An 18,133-nucleotide genomic window follows, 5' to 3' on the forward strand; every position below is an offset into this window, starting at 1 on the left:
GCGTAATAGTGCTCATGTTCCTGTTAAGAGAGACAGTCGTGTTTGTGCTGGGGGTAGAGGCTGTGGATGTGCTAGTGTATCTGAGATTGGTGGTCTTGGTAGAGTATACACTATTCGTAAGCCTCGGGATCGTTCCCCAACGGATGTGATCACATGTACTTTTTTGTTAGAATCTTTTTCTTTGCTCACCTTGATAGATTCTGGTTCTATACATTATTATATCCTTGGTCATTTGGCGAGTCTGTTGAGTGTTCATGTTAGTATTACGGATGTGGGTTTGGTAGTGAATATGGCATTAAGGGAGAGTGCACTCATGAATTGAGTGTACCGAGGTGTCTTTTGGTTATTCAAGGTGAGATGTTTCCAATAGATTTGATGGAGTTACCATTTCATGGGTTTGATGTTATCTTTGGTACGGATTAGCTCTTTGAGCGTCGTGTTCACTTAGACTCTGAGTTGTCATGCGATCTTGAAGATGTCTAATATAGTAGAGCTTGTTGTTATTGGCGAAAGTCCAGAATTCCTTTCCAATATGGTGTCGGTATTGGATGAAAGTAAGACATTAGATAAGGGTTGTAAGGCATTCTTGCATTATGTTCTTAATTCGAGTGGTAATGAGTTGTATGGGCAAGATATTTAAGTGGTTAAGGATTTTCCAGATGTGTCTTAAAGAGCTTTCATGTTTATCATCGGATCGTGAGGTAGAGTTTCATATTTAAACTTATACTTCTTCAGTGTCTATTACCCCTTATCACATGGCACCTAAAGAGTTGAAAGAGTTGAAGGAAAAATTTTAAGAGATGTTGGATCGAGAGTTCATTCATCCGAATATCTCTCTATATGGTGGTCTTATTTTTTTTGTTAAGAAGAATGATGGTACAATGCCCATGTGTATCGATTACAATTCATTGAACAAGTTGACGACTAAGAATCGATACCATTTACCGAGAATCAATGACTTTTTGACTAGTTTTGAAGCACTAGGGTGTTTTCTAAGATCGAATTTTATTCAGGGTATTATCAGTTGAAGATTTATAAGTCAGACGTAATGAAGACAAATGGTCATTATGAGTTCTTGGTGATGACATTTGGGTTAATGAATGTGCCTACTGTTTTTATGGATTTGATGATTGTTGTTTGTCATCTGTATCTCCATCATTTTGTGGTGTTGTTCATTAATGATATCTTGGTGTATTCATGTTCGAAGGAGGAGCATGATTAACATCTTAGGATTGTTTTGCAAGTGTTAAGAGAGAAACAGTTGCATGAGAAGTTTTCTAAGTGTGAGTTTTGGTTGAGTAAGATGGAGTTCCTTGGTCATGTTGTTTCAGCTGAGGGTATTCGTGTTGATCCAAATAAGATTAAGAAGATAGTTGAGAGGAAGCTGCCTAAGAGTGTTACCGAGGTTCGTATTTTCTTTGGGTTAGTCAGTTATTATCGTCGCTTCATGGAAGGTTTCTGGATTATTGTTGCCCCTCTGACGAAGTTGTTGCAAAAGAATGTTAAGTTTGAGTGGACTGAGGAGAGGCATAATAGTTTTTAAAAGATTACAGTTGGTATTGACGGAGGCTCATGTTTTAATACATCCAGTGTTAGGAAAGGATTTCGTGGTATTTAGTGTTGGGTCTATTACCAATCTTCGATGCACAAGACGGTAGGGTGGTTTCTTATGCTTTGAGACAGTTAAAGACGAATGAGCGTAACTATCGCACACATGATTTTGAGTTGTCTAAACTAGTGTCTGCGCCAAAGATTTGGCGTCACTACTTGTATAGTGAGAGGTGTATCATCTACACCGATCATAAAAGTATCAATTATCTCCTTACACCAAAGGAGTTGAATTTGAGGCAAAGGCATTGGGTTGAGTTCTTAAAGGATTATGATTGTTCAATTAAGTATCATCAGGATAAAGTAAATGTGGTTCCCGATGCTTTAAGTCGTAAATCGATGGGTGAGTTGCAGGCTTTGTTCGTAAATTTGAGTTTTTCTGAGGGTTGAGCATTGTTCATCGAATTACAAATTAGTTATACATTTTCCCAACGTATTCATGATTTGAAATCGAGTGAAAAAAGTTGGAAGAGAAGTTGCAACTTAATAAACTGGTTTAGGTGGTGTTCTTGTTGAATTCTAAGGGTGTTTTATGTGTTTGAGGTAGGTTGTGTGTGCCTGAGGATTCAAGTTTAAGGAGTGAGATTCTTTTGGAGGCACATAGTGTGTCGTTTGTGATGCATCAAGGTAGTACAAATATGTATCGAGAGTTGTGAGAATTATATTGGTGGCTTGGGTTAAAATGTACACTGGTGGAATTTGTTGGTCAATGTTTAGTTTGTCATCGTATGAAAGTCGAACATCAGTTTCCTTCAGGTTTGTTGCAGCAGATTAATATTCCTGAGTGGAAGTGGGAGTGTGGATTTTGTCACAGCGTTAACGCCATCATAGGAGGACTTTATTTGTGTGGTTATCGATATTTTTTCTAAGAATGCGCATTTTCTGTTGGTGCATACAATATTTTTATAGTAGTGGTTAGTGGAATTGTATATAGCATAGATAGTGCGGTTGTGTGGTGTTCCTTTGTCGATCATTTTGGATCGTGATCCATGTTTTACGTTAAAGTTTTAGAAGAGTTTCTATGAATTGTTAGGTTTGAGGCTTAGTATTAGTATATCTTATAATCCGCAGACAGATAGTCATTCATAGTGTGTAATTTAAGTTTTGGAAGATATGGTTCATGCTTGCATTATATATTTTATTGGTTTTTGGGAGCATTATTTTCCATTTGTGGAGTTTGCTTATAATAATAATTATCATACGAGTATTCAGATGGCACAGTTTGAAGCGTTATATGGTCGTAAGTGTTGTACTCCTTTGTGTTGGTCTGAGTTGAGTGAGACGTGTGTTGTTGGTCCGAATTATAGTTAAGGAGACAGCATATAAGGTTAAGTTGATTAGGGAGCATTTGAAGGCTACTTTTGATCGGAAGAAGTCTTATGCTAATTTGAAGCTTCGTGAGAATGAGCATGTTGTAGATGACTTTGCGTTCCTGAAGGTTTCGGCTTGGAATAAGGTGTTGCGATTTGGATGTAAGGGTAAGCTTAGTTCGAGGTTTATAGGATCATATGAGGTGTTAGGGCACGTTTGTCCAGTTGTGTATCTTAGGTTTCTACATGAGATGGGGTATATTCACGATGTGTTTCACGTGCCAATGTTGTGTAGGTATCGATCGGATCCCTCATATGTCACTTCGAAGGATGAGGTTGAGGTTCATACCGATCTTTCTTACGAAGTAGAGCCAGTTAGGATCTTAGCCAGTGATGTGAAGGTGTTTCGTAATAAGTTTGTTCCGTTAGTGAATGTATTGTGGCGCAACTGCAATACTCAGGAGGCGATGTGGGAGACAGTAGAGTCAATGCGAACTTAGTTTCCACAATTTTTCGATTAAGGTAATTTCGAGGATGAAATTCTTTTTAGGGGGAGAGAGTTGTAACGTCTCAAAATTTGGGTTAGTAGTTTCAGGTTGGTAGTTGGATCAATTTTCAGATTTTCAGTAAACTATTCATTTTGGTATTTTTAGTGGTTAAATAATTATTAAATTAGTTTAAATAATGTTAAATCAGGTATTTGTATTTTTTAAAATTTATTATTTGATTTTACAAGTGACCAAATTGAATGATTTTAAAATAGTGTTTTTAGTGACTAAATTATAAAGATCACAAATCTAAGTTATATGATGCTTATTTCACCAAGTCTTGTATTAAGTCTTTTTCCTCCTAAATTAATTGTATCTTAATCTCTCTTTTTCACAAAAATTCCTTTTAGATTCATTTTCTAATATTTTTCTCATTTTCAATCTAGTTTTGTGATTAATTGTCTATTATTTCTTTTCACAAAATTATATCATATATTTGTTCCCAAAATTATCTCAAGCTTTCTCTCATGTTGAAACCTTTCTCATTCCTTTTCAATTCCTTTGTTGTTATGTTTATATCTTTCACCTTGATTTCTTTTCTAAGAAAAGATTGTTTCATCTTTTCATGTTTTCCCTTAATCATTTCTAAGCAAAGATTTGTTTTTCCATCAAGGTAATGGTTCTTCCTTTCTTTTTTTTTTTGCTTCAACGATTAACAATTTATGTGATTAATGCTTTCAATTAATATATCTTTTCTAAAAATGAAATTTGGATTCAAAGATGATTTTTCATAATTAATTAAAGAGCTATTTTTCTTAGTTGATTTTGAGTTCTTCTTGACATAATTGAGATGATTTTGGAATGATTATAATTATACTAAATCAGTTTTTCATTTAATAATGACTTGGATATTGATTTCTTGAAAATAAATGAGATTTCAGTGTTTTTTGAGAATCCAAGAATTTATTTTAGCGATGCTAATTTGGACCATTTATGTGATGTTTAGGAGTTAATTTTAGTTTTTCTTGATTACTTTTTGGTGAGATAAAGTTGTGTTAATGCGTTAGGAGGTTTTGGTTGCAAGATCGATAAGTTATTTGGTTGTTTATGTGAATTTCTCACTGCTTGGGTAGCAGAATTTTATGCTCTGTTTTAAGTGTCTTATTGATGCATTGTCGTGCTTTTCATGGTGTTTGATAAATTTATTGTTGAGGAAAAATGGTTCTTAGTGTGTTGGAGGTCATTTCCTAAGTGTGTGGAGGTCGTTTTACTTAGCGGACAATAAAGGTGTGTGACTTTCATTCTTTGTGAATGTACTTGTTTAAAGAATTTCTATGGCATGAATTCTAGTAACAATAAATGTTTTCTGATGCACTTAAATGATGTGAAATAAGTGATAAGATGTGAAGCTATTAGTGTTGCAGATATTGCATATTGTTTTTTTTAAATTGTATTTGAAAGTGAATGTATATAATAGTGAAAGTGAAAGTGGACAAGTTAACCTTCTTGCTGTCCAGATAAGTGTTGTTGATCATGATGACTAGAAGTGATAGTGTTTCAAAATGTGTTTGAAAGTGTATAAGTGAAAACTATGCAACTTTGACAACTACCCTTGATGAACTATGCGTTGAGTTTTGCTCCAAGAAGATTACGGGGTAAGGTTGGTGCGTTGAGGTTTGCTCTGAGAAGATTACGGGGTAAGGTTGGTTCGTTGATATTGCTCTAAAAGTCTTGGGTTTTGTACCTATGTGATTCCACAAATAAAATAGGAGATATATGGATTCCGTTTATCCAACGAGTTAGTTGTATTCCAAATAAAGGCCATTGGTCTTTAATAGAAACAAAGCGTGTATTACGTGTGACTTACCGAAGAGGTAATTATGCATGTGTTTGCTATTGGGAATTTGAGAAGTGATGACATGTGTACCATCTGAATTTTATGTCTAACCATAGTGTAACGTTAACATGTCATATTTATATAAATGTTGAGGTAAAAACAAGTGAGGAGTAATTATATATAGGGTTTCCATTTAGCTTTGAATTGTGTATTTCTTATAATGTTGGTTATTCACTAGGCTTTTCAGTTCAAACTAGTTGTTTAACACTTTTTCAGAGGATTGGTCGCTGAGTCGGAGGCAAGGAGCATGCACTTGATGTGATCAATCAAGGTGTTAATAAGAAATAAAATGTATGTGTGTTTTCCTTAGAGATGAAAATACGGGATCCATTGGAACCTAGGCATTTGATTTTTCATATGATATAATAAGGATACTTTGTGATGTGGAACTTGATTTGTGGTGATGATGGTTGGTTAAATGAGTTGGATTGTGAATTGAAATAGTTAATTGTATGTTCTTGGTCGCTTTGAATATAGAAATTTGGCAAATGTTAGAATATGACTTAAGGAAGTGGTTGTTGTGTTTATACAAGTGTCACTATAATACCCCAAAATTTTGGGTTATGGCTAAAATGTAAGTTTTAAAGGTTTAGTGGCCAAAGTATAAATTTGAAAAAGTTTAGGGATAAAAAATATAGTTTTTAAAAGTTATATATATATTGGCTTGTAAACCAATAGTTCATCTCGAAATAAATGCTTTCATGGGAATCAGAATTTTGATTTGGGATTTGAATTAAAAGGTATAAAGTAGTAAAGTCCGGTAAGAAATAGGATAATCAGATCGAACTGAAATTTCACAAAAATTTGAAGGATGTTATATAGAATTTGGAAATAATATTTCCATATTTTAGAACAGTGAAATTAGTGTGGATCATCATAACTGAAGTTAATTTTCCCTATTTAGAAGATATTGGGAAAATTAAGTGACTAAATTACAATTTTCAAAAATTACATGGCTAAAGTAGAAAGTCAACTTTAAAGTGGTTTATCTTTGACTTTGGAATATTAAATTTGAAGAAGTTGCAATGGAATAGTTGAAATTATCTAGGTTCATTAATAGCAAAATTGTAAATTAGAATTAAATGGATTTTAAATTCATTTAGTTTATACATCCATGTGTATGGTTAATTATTGGAAAGAAAAATCAAGATTTTTTTCATATGCTTCTAGATTAGACGTGGGTTCCATTGTAGGTAAGAAAAAACATTTTCATTTGATTTTTAAGCTTACATGATTGATTTTTGGATTAAGCTATTAGATAGTGAATTAATCCTCTTGAAATTATCCATCAATTGGTGTAAATATTTCATGGAAAACATGTTTGGATGATGAAATTCATGATTAGGGTTCATGAAGAACGTGTTGAATTTTGAATAATTAAAGGACGATTTTTATGTTATTAGTGTTGTTGATTAATTTCCAAGCCTTTGCGATGATTGAAATCAAGTAGAAATGCATATACCCAATTTGGCCAAGCTAGGGTTTATGAGAATGTATTTATTTTGGATTGAATTTGATGTTAGGATGATTGGAATTGCATGAATTAAATCATAAGAGTTTGTATTCATACTTGAATTTGATTGAAAACCAAGCCCTAATTGCATAATTAGGTTTGGCCAAGGTCTTATTAATTAGGGAAAATTATTCATAAAGTTTATTAATGTTTAAAATTGATGTTAGATTAGTTCTACATGCTTTAAAGATCACATTAGATCAATTTAGAATATTAAAATCGTAAAAGGACCATTTTGCAATTTTTGAGAATTTTGAGACATTGATGCATAATTGTGTAGTTAAGGGTATTCAATGCTTAAATTTAATTATGGAATGTTGAATTTTGAGTTAAAATGTTGAGTTAGGACTAAAGTGCAAATTTGGTGAAATTCCATTTTAGAATTCTAATGGTTATGAAATTTAGAGATTTGATGGAAAAGTTGTAAATGTGAAGGAATCATTTGAGTATGATACCACAATGCTAGAATTTACTACATGAATGTTGATTTTCAAGTTTAAGTTTATGTTTGGAATCAAAATGTAATTTTGCTAAATTTAAGGCTTCCATTCGAAAAGGCTAGGAAAATGGAGGATGAAAATGAAAGTTTTCAAATATTTAAGTATTGGATTGAGTGTATTAATTATATGCTGGAAATTTTAGTAATTAATTTGAAGTTAGCATAATGGTGAATGACCATTATGAATTAAATTGAAAAGTTGATATCAATTCAAAAATGAATTCATAAATACTGATTTTAATGCGAAAGTTCTAAAAGTTGAAGGATTTATGATAGAAATGAACATTTATTAAACCAAATAGCTATTTTGGAAAGTTTAAAGTTATGGTGGAATCATGATTTAGTTTTATATCGATTTAGCATCGATTATGTTTTATAGAATTTATTTTGTGGAAATTAGATTATGTTAGTATAATATTAACATATAATTGAAAATGGTGTTATGTATGTGATGTCATACAAATTACGACAAATATTGTGATCTAAGTGACTCGAAAGCAAAAAGAAAAACACCTGCATAAAAGAATATTGTATTATAGGTTCAATAGTGAGGCAAAGGTGAGTGCAATTTATTTATTTAGTTATTTTGATTGGGGAAGACTTGTGATAAGGCAACCTCGGAGGATTTATTTTTTAAATGAAAAGTTTGAATTAGATTATGGGATACTTCCATAAAGGTTAAGAAATGATTTATGAATTATTTTGGGTATGAAATTACCCAATACATTTTTATATGATATTTTATGGAAATATATTTGAAAGAAATTTCTAAATTGATTTAGATAAGAACGACTCAAAATATTTTATATGGTATATGTATTCTAGATTATGGATCATTTAGGGTATGAACTACCTAAATAGTGATTTTCATAATGACTTGAAAATGAATCTATTTTGTAAATGTTCAATTTAAATGAATATATTATGATTTGGAACCCCATTGTATATTGCATTGAGAGTCTAGGTACACTTGGCAGGCAATGAAATTCAGTAAAGTAAAGTAAAGTTATGGTACATTATACATTATGAATGGCACATTAGTGCATATGATATGTTTGCACTTGGAGTGCATCATATAATGATGATGATGATTGGCACCCTTGGTGCTTAGTGCGCACATGATGTTCGACTCACACACCTTGAATTTTCTAATACATTGAGCTATGAAAATAAATGTTAAAGTTATGAAAAGTATATGAAAGAAAAGAATATGAAAATGAAAATAAAAGTTCTAAAATGTGTACGAATGAATATATGAGTAATTGTTATATCTGATATGATTTACATGAATTTGATAAATAATGAGATGATGATTTTGAATAGTTCGGTTTGAAAGTTCAATGATTTTATTTAAATTTCAATTTAATGTTTTAAAGTATTTATGATATTTTTATCTCACCTTAGTTGTATTACTGCCTCACTCAGTTTTACTTAGCGTGTGATGTTTTTTCATGCCTAGGTTCGAATAAAGAAAAAGATGTGAAGTAAGGAGCACTGAGAGCGTCTCTTCTTGGGAAATCAAACCAACCTACAACATCAATAAGACATATTTTACTCTTTAGTGGCATCTATATTACAAATGTTTTGAATTGCACTCATAGATTAACTTAAAATGGTTGGTAGTAGATATAATTTAAAGGGTAATTGAATAATTTTTACATTAGGCAGTATTTTGGCAGTTTTTTATATGTTGAGAAACAACATTGAAATATCTAGTTGCTACCTAAAATTGGTTTTATATTGGATGATAAAATTTATTTATGTTTAAAGCAATTGATTAATGATTGTAATAGATAAATGAAATTTAAAACAAATTTTTTTATGATTTTATAGTATGGAATGTTATAAAAAGTCAATGTAACATCTTTAACTCATAATTAAGTACATATTTGGGTTAAGGGTGTTACATTTATTAGTATTTGAGCTATAGGTTTAGTCGATTCTCGGCCTAAACTGAGTTTTTTTTAATATTGAAAATGTGTATGTACTGCTATAATGTTGAAATTACTGATCTGGTATGGTTAGGTGATTTTATTAATGATGTTGATCCTTACTAATATAATTTGGTAATGTGATAGTGTTAGATGTCGAAAGAAGAAGGATTGTCTTGAACGATCAATTATAAACTTCGAGATGAAGCTAAAAGTTAGGGTAAGAAACCTGATAAGGATAAAAAAAGACCAAGATGATAATTGATCCATATAGACTCCATTTTGTGGAGGAAATGCTCTAGCTCTTAATGAGGTTAGTAAATTATAGGAATCTATCAGAATGTTTAGAAGGTATGCGAGAGAATTTGAAACTGAAGAGGTTCCAAAGATTATTGAATTTACTAACGATTCTGGAATTTCTACTGGTATGTTTAAAATTTTGGAAGTATATAAGTTAAGTATTAAGTTGCTTAAAGAAATGTATGATTTGAGCTAATTTTTTAACGATAGATAAAAGACTAAATCCTTAAAGTCAAAGGGCAAGGGTAAGCAGAAAGTAAGTTACCCCCTAAAATTTTAAAGAAAGATGATTTCATGTGGTCATATATAAATTATCATCAGTTAAGTGAAATGATAATAAAAGATGAGTTTGTATTAATTTGGATTGATTTAGGTTCTATGTACTTAAGTTAGTATGAAACTAGTCATAGAAAAAGACATTACGTTAGAACCCATTGAGAGCGATATGATATATACAAATCCGTTGGGTCATAGTGTTAGAGTAAAGCAGATAAATAGAAATTGTCCGATAAAGACTCAAGAGATTGTGTTATTGGCAAATCTTATGAAATTATTGTTTGATGAGTTTGAGATCATTTTGGGTATGGTTTGGTTATCTTCACATTATGGTTTGGTAGATTATCGCATGAAGCGACTAGTTTAAGATATATGAAAGGTTCTGAAATAATAGTAATAAAAAAATAAATCATTGAACAATGTGAAATTAGCAGTAACTAGAGAGAAATTGATGTCAAAAAGCTTGTTTAGTTTATTTGGTTAATGTAATATATATTCAAGCGACTGAGATTAGATTGAAGGATATTCCGATGGTTCAAAAAAGTTTAGATGTATTTCTTGATAATTACCTGAATTACCTCTGATGTTGGGTGAATTCAAGATTGATATTTTCTGGTACTATGCTATATTGATGGTTATGTATCGAATAGCTCCGACGGATCTCAGAGAGCTAAAGGCACAATTTAGGAGCTACTTCGAGGTTTTATACCAGGTATGTTCCGTGAGGTACATAGGTATTGTTTGTAAAAAAAATGACATATATATGTAGTTATGTATAGCTTCTTGGCAACTCAACAAAATAACATTGAAGAATAAATACTCTTTTTCGAGGATCGATAATTTGTTTGACCATCTTAAAGGCGCTTCAATATTTTTGAAGATTGATCCTCGATCTGGGTGTTATCAATAAATATTAAAGAATAAGATGATCTAAGGACAAGTTTCAGAACATAATATGATCAATATGAGTTATAGTGATGCCATTTTGAAATGACTAATGCTCTTGCAACATTTATGGATTTAATGAATCAGGTGTTTAAGCCATATTTGATTAATTGTGGTTGTGTTTATTGATGATATTTTGGTTTATTCCATTACTAAAGTAGAATCTGATGTACATATCCGCATTATAATTCTGACATTGTGGGATAAAAAGCTTTATGCTAAGTTATCAAAGTGTGAATACTGGTTCCCGGAAGTTGTTTTCATTGGCCACGCGATTTCGGCAAAATGAATCAGGGTTGATTTCAAGAAAGTATAAGTAATAGTAAAGTAAAAAAAACTCTAAAAATATCATTGAAGATAGATGTTTCTTGTGGTTAGTTGGATATTATCGGAGGTTTGTGAATAATTTCTCAATGATTGCTTCTTCACTCACCAAGTGATGTAAGGTGATCTACACGCTTTGATGGAGAGATGTAGATAGCCTTATTGTGTCCCGATCTAGGATTGACAAGTACTGATGTCCTTGAATTTATAAGCTTGGGCTGCACAAAATAAGAAAGGAAATATGATTAATGATGGACTTAATAAAGGGAATAATAATATAAGTAATGAAATGAAAGAATAAGAATAGAGATGGTTGCGGAATTATGGAAGTGATGATGGTCTTGATGAAGGATGTTGATGATGGTTGATGATGAAATGGCAATGGTGGTGATGTTGTATCTCAAACACGCCAAAGAGGAAACTATGCTATGAAGAACAATCCCAGTCTTCACAAACTTTCTTGAGGGGTGGTGATAGTGTCTTCAACCCACTAGATATTAATAGGAATTTAGGAATCAAGATGGAAGGAATGACGCCACAAGTATAGGAACTATACTTGTTTCGATAAAGTTCACAAAGAACTTTGAAGAGAAATAAATCACAAGAGTATATTTTATATAAGAGATGAGATGAGTACAAATGATGGCAAGCCACTCTATTTATAGGAAATGAGAGGGCTTGGCTGAATGGTTACATGGTTGTTCGGTTGATACATAGCTTTTGATGAAAGTACATAATGCTTAAAATGAATGATTAAGTCCTTTGGCCTTGTGATGGTTCGGCTAACTCTTCATGAAGGGGCTTAATGATTCGGCAATGATGTCTCCCTTAGCCGAATGGTGTTGTGTCTTCTCATCTTGGAGCCAAAAACTCTCATGTGAATGGCATGTGGGTGGCCGAATAGGCATGGAACTTTATATCATGTTCCTTAGTGATTTAAGCCTCTAATATTTACAATGTCTTCACCAGCATGCTCTTGGATGTAAAGGCATCTTCATGGGAAACATCATTCATAAATGGTCACAATGTTTAAGAAAGGTGTCCTTTCATGTTTGAGCTTCTTATGGTGTGAATGAGCTAAAGGTGAGCTAGCCATAGGTGACTTGCAGTATGGTGAACAATATGGCAGCTCCTTGTGAAAAGGTACCTCTTGAGGTGGCAACTATTCGTGAAAAGGTACGATTTCACAAATTTTGACTTAGGACATATTTGAAGTGTCCTAAGTGGTAATGATGATGGTGCAGCTCCCCAGCTGAAATGAGGTCATCTTGTAGCTCAAATCTTCAGCTCAACCCAGCTATGAAATAAACTAAGCTCACGACCTTAAAACAACTTTTCACCAATTTGCTCCTTATCCTCTCCTAATCTTTCCCATGTAAGTATCTTTGCTTTTGCATGCTCCATTTAGCTCCAATGTAGCTCCCAAGTGTTGGCTGAATGTGCGTACATGCATAACATAAAGAAATAAACTAAGTAAATGAACTTATATAATGTATTATATAAGAATGTGAACAATAGTATATTATGATAACTTATATTTCACATATTAATGGATAAGTTATCTTCATAATAACTATAGATATAATATATGTAGATGAAAATATATATATTAAAATATTTGAAATAAGCATATATATGTGTATAGTTAGAAAGTCTCTTCCCTTGTATGGGTGGAATATCTATGATGCTGAATTGGATCAAATCATCATCCCCTTCTTTTAATCGATTTATCCTCAAATCTAAAGGTCTTCTTTTCCTTGAGTCATTCCATTCGATAAGTACCCTTATGAAAAGGTTCGTATCTTTTGAAAGAATGCCTTGTAAGTTCTTGATCTGAAAAGAAAGAAAACTTTCATTAGTATCAATGTGATCAAACAAAATTAAAGTTAAGAAATACTTCCTGAAAAATATAGGTTGAAAGTTCATGTCTATTGAAGACATTTGGCTTTGAACGTTGGTGCCCTTTTGTATTCCAAAAATCAAGCCCCTTTCTATAGATAGATGCATTGATTCATGAAAGCTGATGACTCTTGGAATGGTGATGTCCTCATAAGTCACGCCCTTTGGATGAAATATCATTTCCCTTTGGTTTTCAATAGGCATGACTCTTGATTTTTGATGGATCACGTCCTTTGGATGTATAGTTACCATTCTTTGCTCTTCAATAGTCGCACCTTTTGGCTCTTGAAAAGTCATATCCTTTAGTTACCAAATTGATGGATTGTGTTGCTGGTTCATCATGCAAATCAAAGGAAACTCTTTATTGTTAAGGTTAGAAAAATCATCATCAACTTTGCATCTTGTCAATAAACATCTTTGTAACAAGCACTTAGATGTACAAGCACTTGTTTTGGACTGGTTTCCTCCTCTATTAACTTCGGTTTCCTTTCCTCATGGCCTCAACAATTTGTTTCATCTTGATTGATCAATTGGATTGTTAGGCGTCAAGGGTGTTAGGATGATCTTCTTCCCTCCATGGTTGAATGATACTGATTGGAAAACAATCATGAATGGTCCTCCTACATATTGCCATGGTCTTCCAATGTAAATGGCTAGCATGCATAGGAACAACATCACACTAACCTCATCCTTGTACTTACCAATGGAGAAAGGAACCATCACCTTTTTGTTGACATTAAGTTCTCCTCGTTCATTTAACCATTGTAATTGTAGGGACTTAGATCTTCAACGTTTTAATCCCAATTTCTCCACATAAGGTACATGCCACGTTGGTACAACTTCCACCGTCTATAATCATGAAACACACCTTTCATTCACATGGCAGCGTGTATGAAAGATGTTTTCCCGTTATGCATTGTCCTCTACCACTTGAGCACTTAGATTTCTTTTGACCACTAGGGCTTCACCTTCCACCGGAGCACCAATTTCGGCTTCTTCCTCAACTTTTGTTGCTGATTGTGGCGCTTCTTCTTCTTCATGGTCAGATTCAATATCACCATTTCAAGTAGTAGCATGGTGTTTCGGTTGGGACATTGTGTCGATACATGCCCCTCCTAAGACATTTAAAGCAACGGATGTCTATTGATCATTCAGGAATCTTTTTCCTCGATTATCTTGCTGAGTTGGGAAGCATTTGAGGATTTGACCTTTCCTGATAGGAGTAGGAGTAGACTTCTTCAAATTGTTAGGAATCCATCTCGAAGGCATGGTAGTGCGAGATATAGATATTCTCCGTAGTGCCACTCTATTGCATAGCCATTGCACCATTCATCAATTCTATGTAATGGTATAATTCTAGTGTGTTGGAAATCTCGGGATGAGTCGGTAAGGAATCTAGCCATGGTTGCTTCACGCTCCTCCTCAATATTGACTCGGATCATTGCCACTTCCATTCCTTATAATCCTCTACACTCATTTGGCCTTGCTTTAGGTTCTATAATTTCTGAAACATCCCGTGATAATGAGTAGGAATGAAACGTTTACACATGATACCTTTCATTTCGAGCCATGTTGAAATTGGTCTCTCTCCATTCTTCCTCCGAGTAATAGTAAGTTTATCCCACCATATCAAAGCATAATCGACAAACTACATGGCTGCCAATCTTACTTTCTTGAGTTCGGAATAGTTATGGCAACTGAAAACATGTTCCACCTTGCTTTCCCATTCAAGATATGCTTCTGGATTAGTTTTTCCTTGAAATTGAGAAATCTTGATTTTTATGTTGCTCATGTTATCATCAACATTGGCACGCCTGGGTCCTTGTATCATTTTGGTTCTTCTTTCATAAGGATTTGGGATATCATCTTCTGGAAGAGGTTGTGCGAGGAGTATTATTGTTTCTAGTTTGTGGTTGATCTTGTCTTTGGTCTAGTTTCTCATGGAGAACATCAAATTCTGTTTGAAACATTCTCATCATTTCTCCAATCCGTGCTTATTTGCAAATTGGGTTGACTTGCATTTCCTTTGACTTTGAGACATGCTTAGTAAATAAAATAAAATAAACCTTGCCAGCACACTCACAAAGTCTCACAAGTTCACTCAAAGAAAAGAAAAGATCACTCCACTCAACACTCGTGTTTACTCTCGGGAATATAATTATGGCTTTTAACAATTCCCCTTATGATCTCACTCTCTCAATAGCCTTTTTCCACTCAAATTTCTCTTGCAAATTCCTTTGAGGAACTTACTCAAGATTATAACAAGTTAATTCCTTCCTTGTGTGTGTCAGCTGCAAATAGGTTAGGGTAGAAAGAATAGAAGAAATGGAAAGGTAGAGAAAGGATTTAAAGGTATTAAAGAAAGAAATGGTTGAAGACAAGGAAAATGAAAGGATAGAAAGGAAGAGGTGACTTACAATTCAAGAAACAACACTTACTGCAACCTTTCTCAAGAAACAATAAGGTTATCTTATCTTAGTGTAGATGGCCTCTTTGATGTTCTTGTAATGGTAGATCACTTTTCCTTGGCTTGCTTCTCTTTTGAATTTCTTTTTTTCTAATTCTTCTTTTTGTCTTATTCTTTTCTTTTGCACTCCAATTTTGTTGAAGGAGTATTTTCTTGTGTTTCTTTTGCTTTGCACGCCAATGACACTTTTTTGTCAATCCAACTATGATCTGATACCACTTGATGTAAGGTGATCTACACGCTTTGATGGAGAGATGTAGATAGCCTTATTGTGTCCCGATCTAGGATTGACAAGTACTGATGTCCTTGAATTTATAAGCTTGGGCTGCACAAAATAAGAAAGGAAATATGATTAATGATGGACTTAATAAAGGGAATAAAAATATAACTAATGAAATGAAATAATAAGAATAGAGATGGCTACGGAATTATGGAATTGATGATGGTCTTGATGAAGGATGTTGATGATGGTTGATGATGAAATGGCAATGGTGGTGATGTTGTATCTCAAACACGCCAAAGAGGAAACTATGCTATGAAGCACAATCCCGATCTTCACAAACTTGCTTGAGGGGTGGTGATAGTGTCTTCATCCCACTAGATATTAATCTAGGAATTTAGGAATCAAGATGGAAGGAATGATGCCACAAGTGTAGGAACTATACTTGTTTAATCGATAAAGTTCACAAAGAACTTTGAAGAGAAATAACTCACAAGAGTATATTTTATATAAGAGATTAGATGAGTACAAATGATGGTAAGCCACTCTATTTATAGGAAATGAGAGGGCTTGGCCGAATGGTTACATGGTTGTTCGGTTGATACATGGCTTTTGATGAAAGTACATAATGCTTAAAATGAATGATTAAGTCCTTTGGTTTTGTGATGGTTGGCTAACCCTTCATGAACGGGCTTAATGATTCGAAAATGATGAGGGAACATCTCCCTTGGTCAAATGGTGTTGTGTCTTCTCATCTTGGCGCCAAAAACTCTCATGTAGGTGGCCGAATAGGCATGGAAATTTATATCATATTCCTTAGTGATTTAAGCCTCCAATGTTTACAATGTCTTCACTAGCATGCTCTTTCATGTAAAGGCATCTTCATGGGCAGCATCATTCATGAAAGGTCACAATGTTTGAGAAAAGTGTCCCTTCATGTTTGAGCTTCTTATGGTGTGAATGAGTTAAAGGTGAGCTGGCTATAGGTGACTTGTAGCATGGTTAACGATATGGCAGCTCCTTGTGAAAAGGTACCTCTTGAGGTGGCAACTATTCGCGAAAAGGTACGATTTCACAAATTTTGACTTAGGACATATTTGAAGTGTCCTAAGTGGTGATGATGATGGTGCAGCTCCCCAGCTGAAATGAGGTCATCTTGTAGCTCAAATCTTCAGCTCAATCCAGCTATGAGCTCACGGCCTCAAAACAACTTTTCACCAATTTGCTCCTTATGCTCTCCTAATCTTTCCCATGTAAGTATCCTTGCTTTTGCATGCTCCATTTAGCTCCAATGTAGCTCCCAAGTGTTAGCCGAATATGCGTACATGCATAACATAAAGAATAAACTAAGTAAATGAACTTATATAATGTATATAAGAATGTGAAATATAGTATATTATGATAACTTATATTTCACATATTAATGGATAAGTTATCTTCATAATAACTATAGATATAATATATATAGATGAAAATAACTATATTAAAATATTTGAAATAAGCATATATATATGTATAGTTAGAAAGTCTCTTCCCTTGTAAGGGTGGAATATCCATGATGCTGAATTGGATCACATCACCATGTTTTTGAGAAAGAATGTACCATTTGTATGTATCAAAAAGTACCAAGAAAACTTTGATATGCTTAAAAAGATTATGACATTGGCGCAAGTTTTAATGCAACCAAAAGCAGGTAAAGATTATGTGATTTACAATGATACATGTTATAATGGCTTGAGATGTGTACTCATGTAAGACGGAAAGGTTGTGGCCTATGCTTTGAGACAATTAAAGAAACATGATAGGAATTATCCGACTCTTGAATAGGAGTAAGTAATTAAGGTATTTGCTCTAAATATTTGGCGCCACTACTTATATGGTGAGCAGTGTTATATTTACACAGATCATAAATGTTTAAAGTATTTGCTAATTCATATGAATCGAATCTGAAGCCAAAGAGATTGATAGAGGTTTTGAAGGACTATGATGTGATTATTTATTTCTATTATGGAAAGGATAATGTGGTAGGTGATTCATTTAACCGAAAGACATTCTCTCCTTTTGAAGCATTATATGGAAGGAAATGTTGAACACCCCTTAACTTGTATGAGCTGAAAGATTGAGATGTGATCGATCCATATTTAGTTAAAGAAGTGGAAGACAAAGTAAAAGTTATACATGACAATTTCAAGATAGCTACTGACTGATAGAAATCTTATTCATATCTGAAGAGAAAGGAAATTGAAAATCAATTTAGTGATAATGTATTTCTTAAAGTATCATTGTTGAAAAAGGTTTAGAAATTTAGATATAAAGGAAAAGTAAGTTCGAAATTATTGCCCTTATAAGAGTATAAAAGAGTTGGTCCAGTAGCTTATAAGCTAGCATTACTACCAAAGAGGAACAAAATATATAATGTGTTTCATGTATCAATATTTCGGAAGTATCAATCAGAT

At 33.3% G+C, this 18,133-nt stretch overlaps 1 protein-coding gene across 1 annotated transcript; it reads left to right on the forward strand.

Annotated features, from left to right (window-relative positions):
- The first annotated feature begins 1,303 nt into the window (after window positions 1-1,303).
- Window positions 1,304-3,418, forward strand: LOC120126142. Its single transcript, XM_039144419.1, has 5 exons — window positions 1,304-1,535; window positions 1,619-1,967; window positions 2,156-2,235; window positions 2,326-2,457; window positions 2,916-3,418. The coding sequence occupies exons 1-5, from the start codon at window positions 1,304-1,306 to the stop codon at window positions 3,416-3,418; spliced, it is 1,296 nt and encodes a 431-aa protein (XP_039000350.1).
- The last annotated feature ends 14,715 nt before the right edge of the window (window positions 3,419-18,133 follow it).

This window comes from Hibiscus syriacus, unplaced genomic scaffold (genome assembly GCF_006381635.1).
Source record: "Hibiscus syriacus cultivar Baekdansim isolate YM2019G1 unplaced genomic scaffold, ASM638163v2 tig00110450_pilon, whole genome shotgun sequence".
In the NCBI taxonomy this organism is placed as follows: domain Eukaryota; kingdom Viridiplantae; phylum Streptophyta; class Magnoliopsida; order Malvales; family Malvaceae; genus Hibiscus; species Hibiscus syriacus.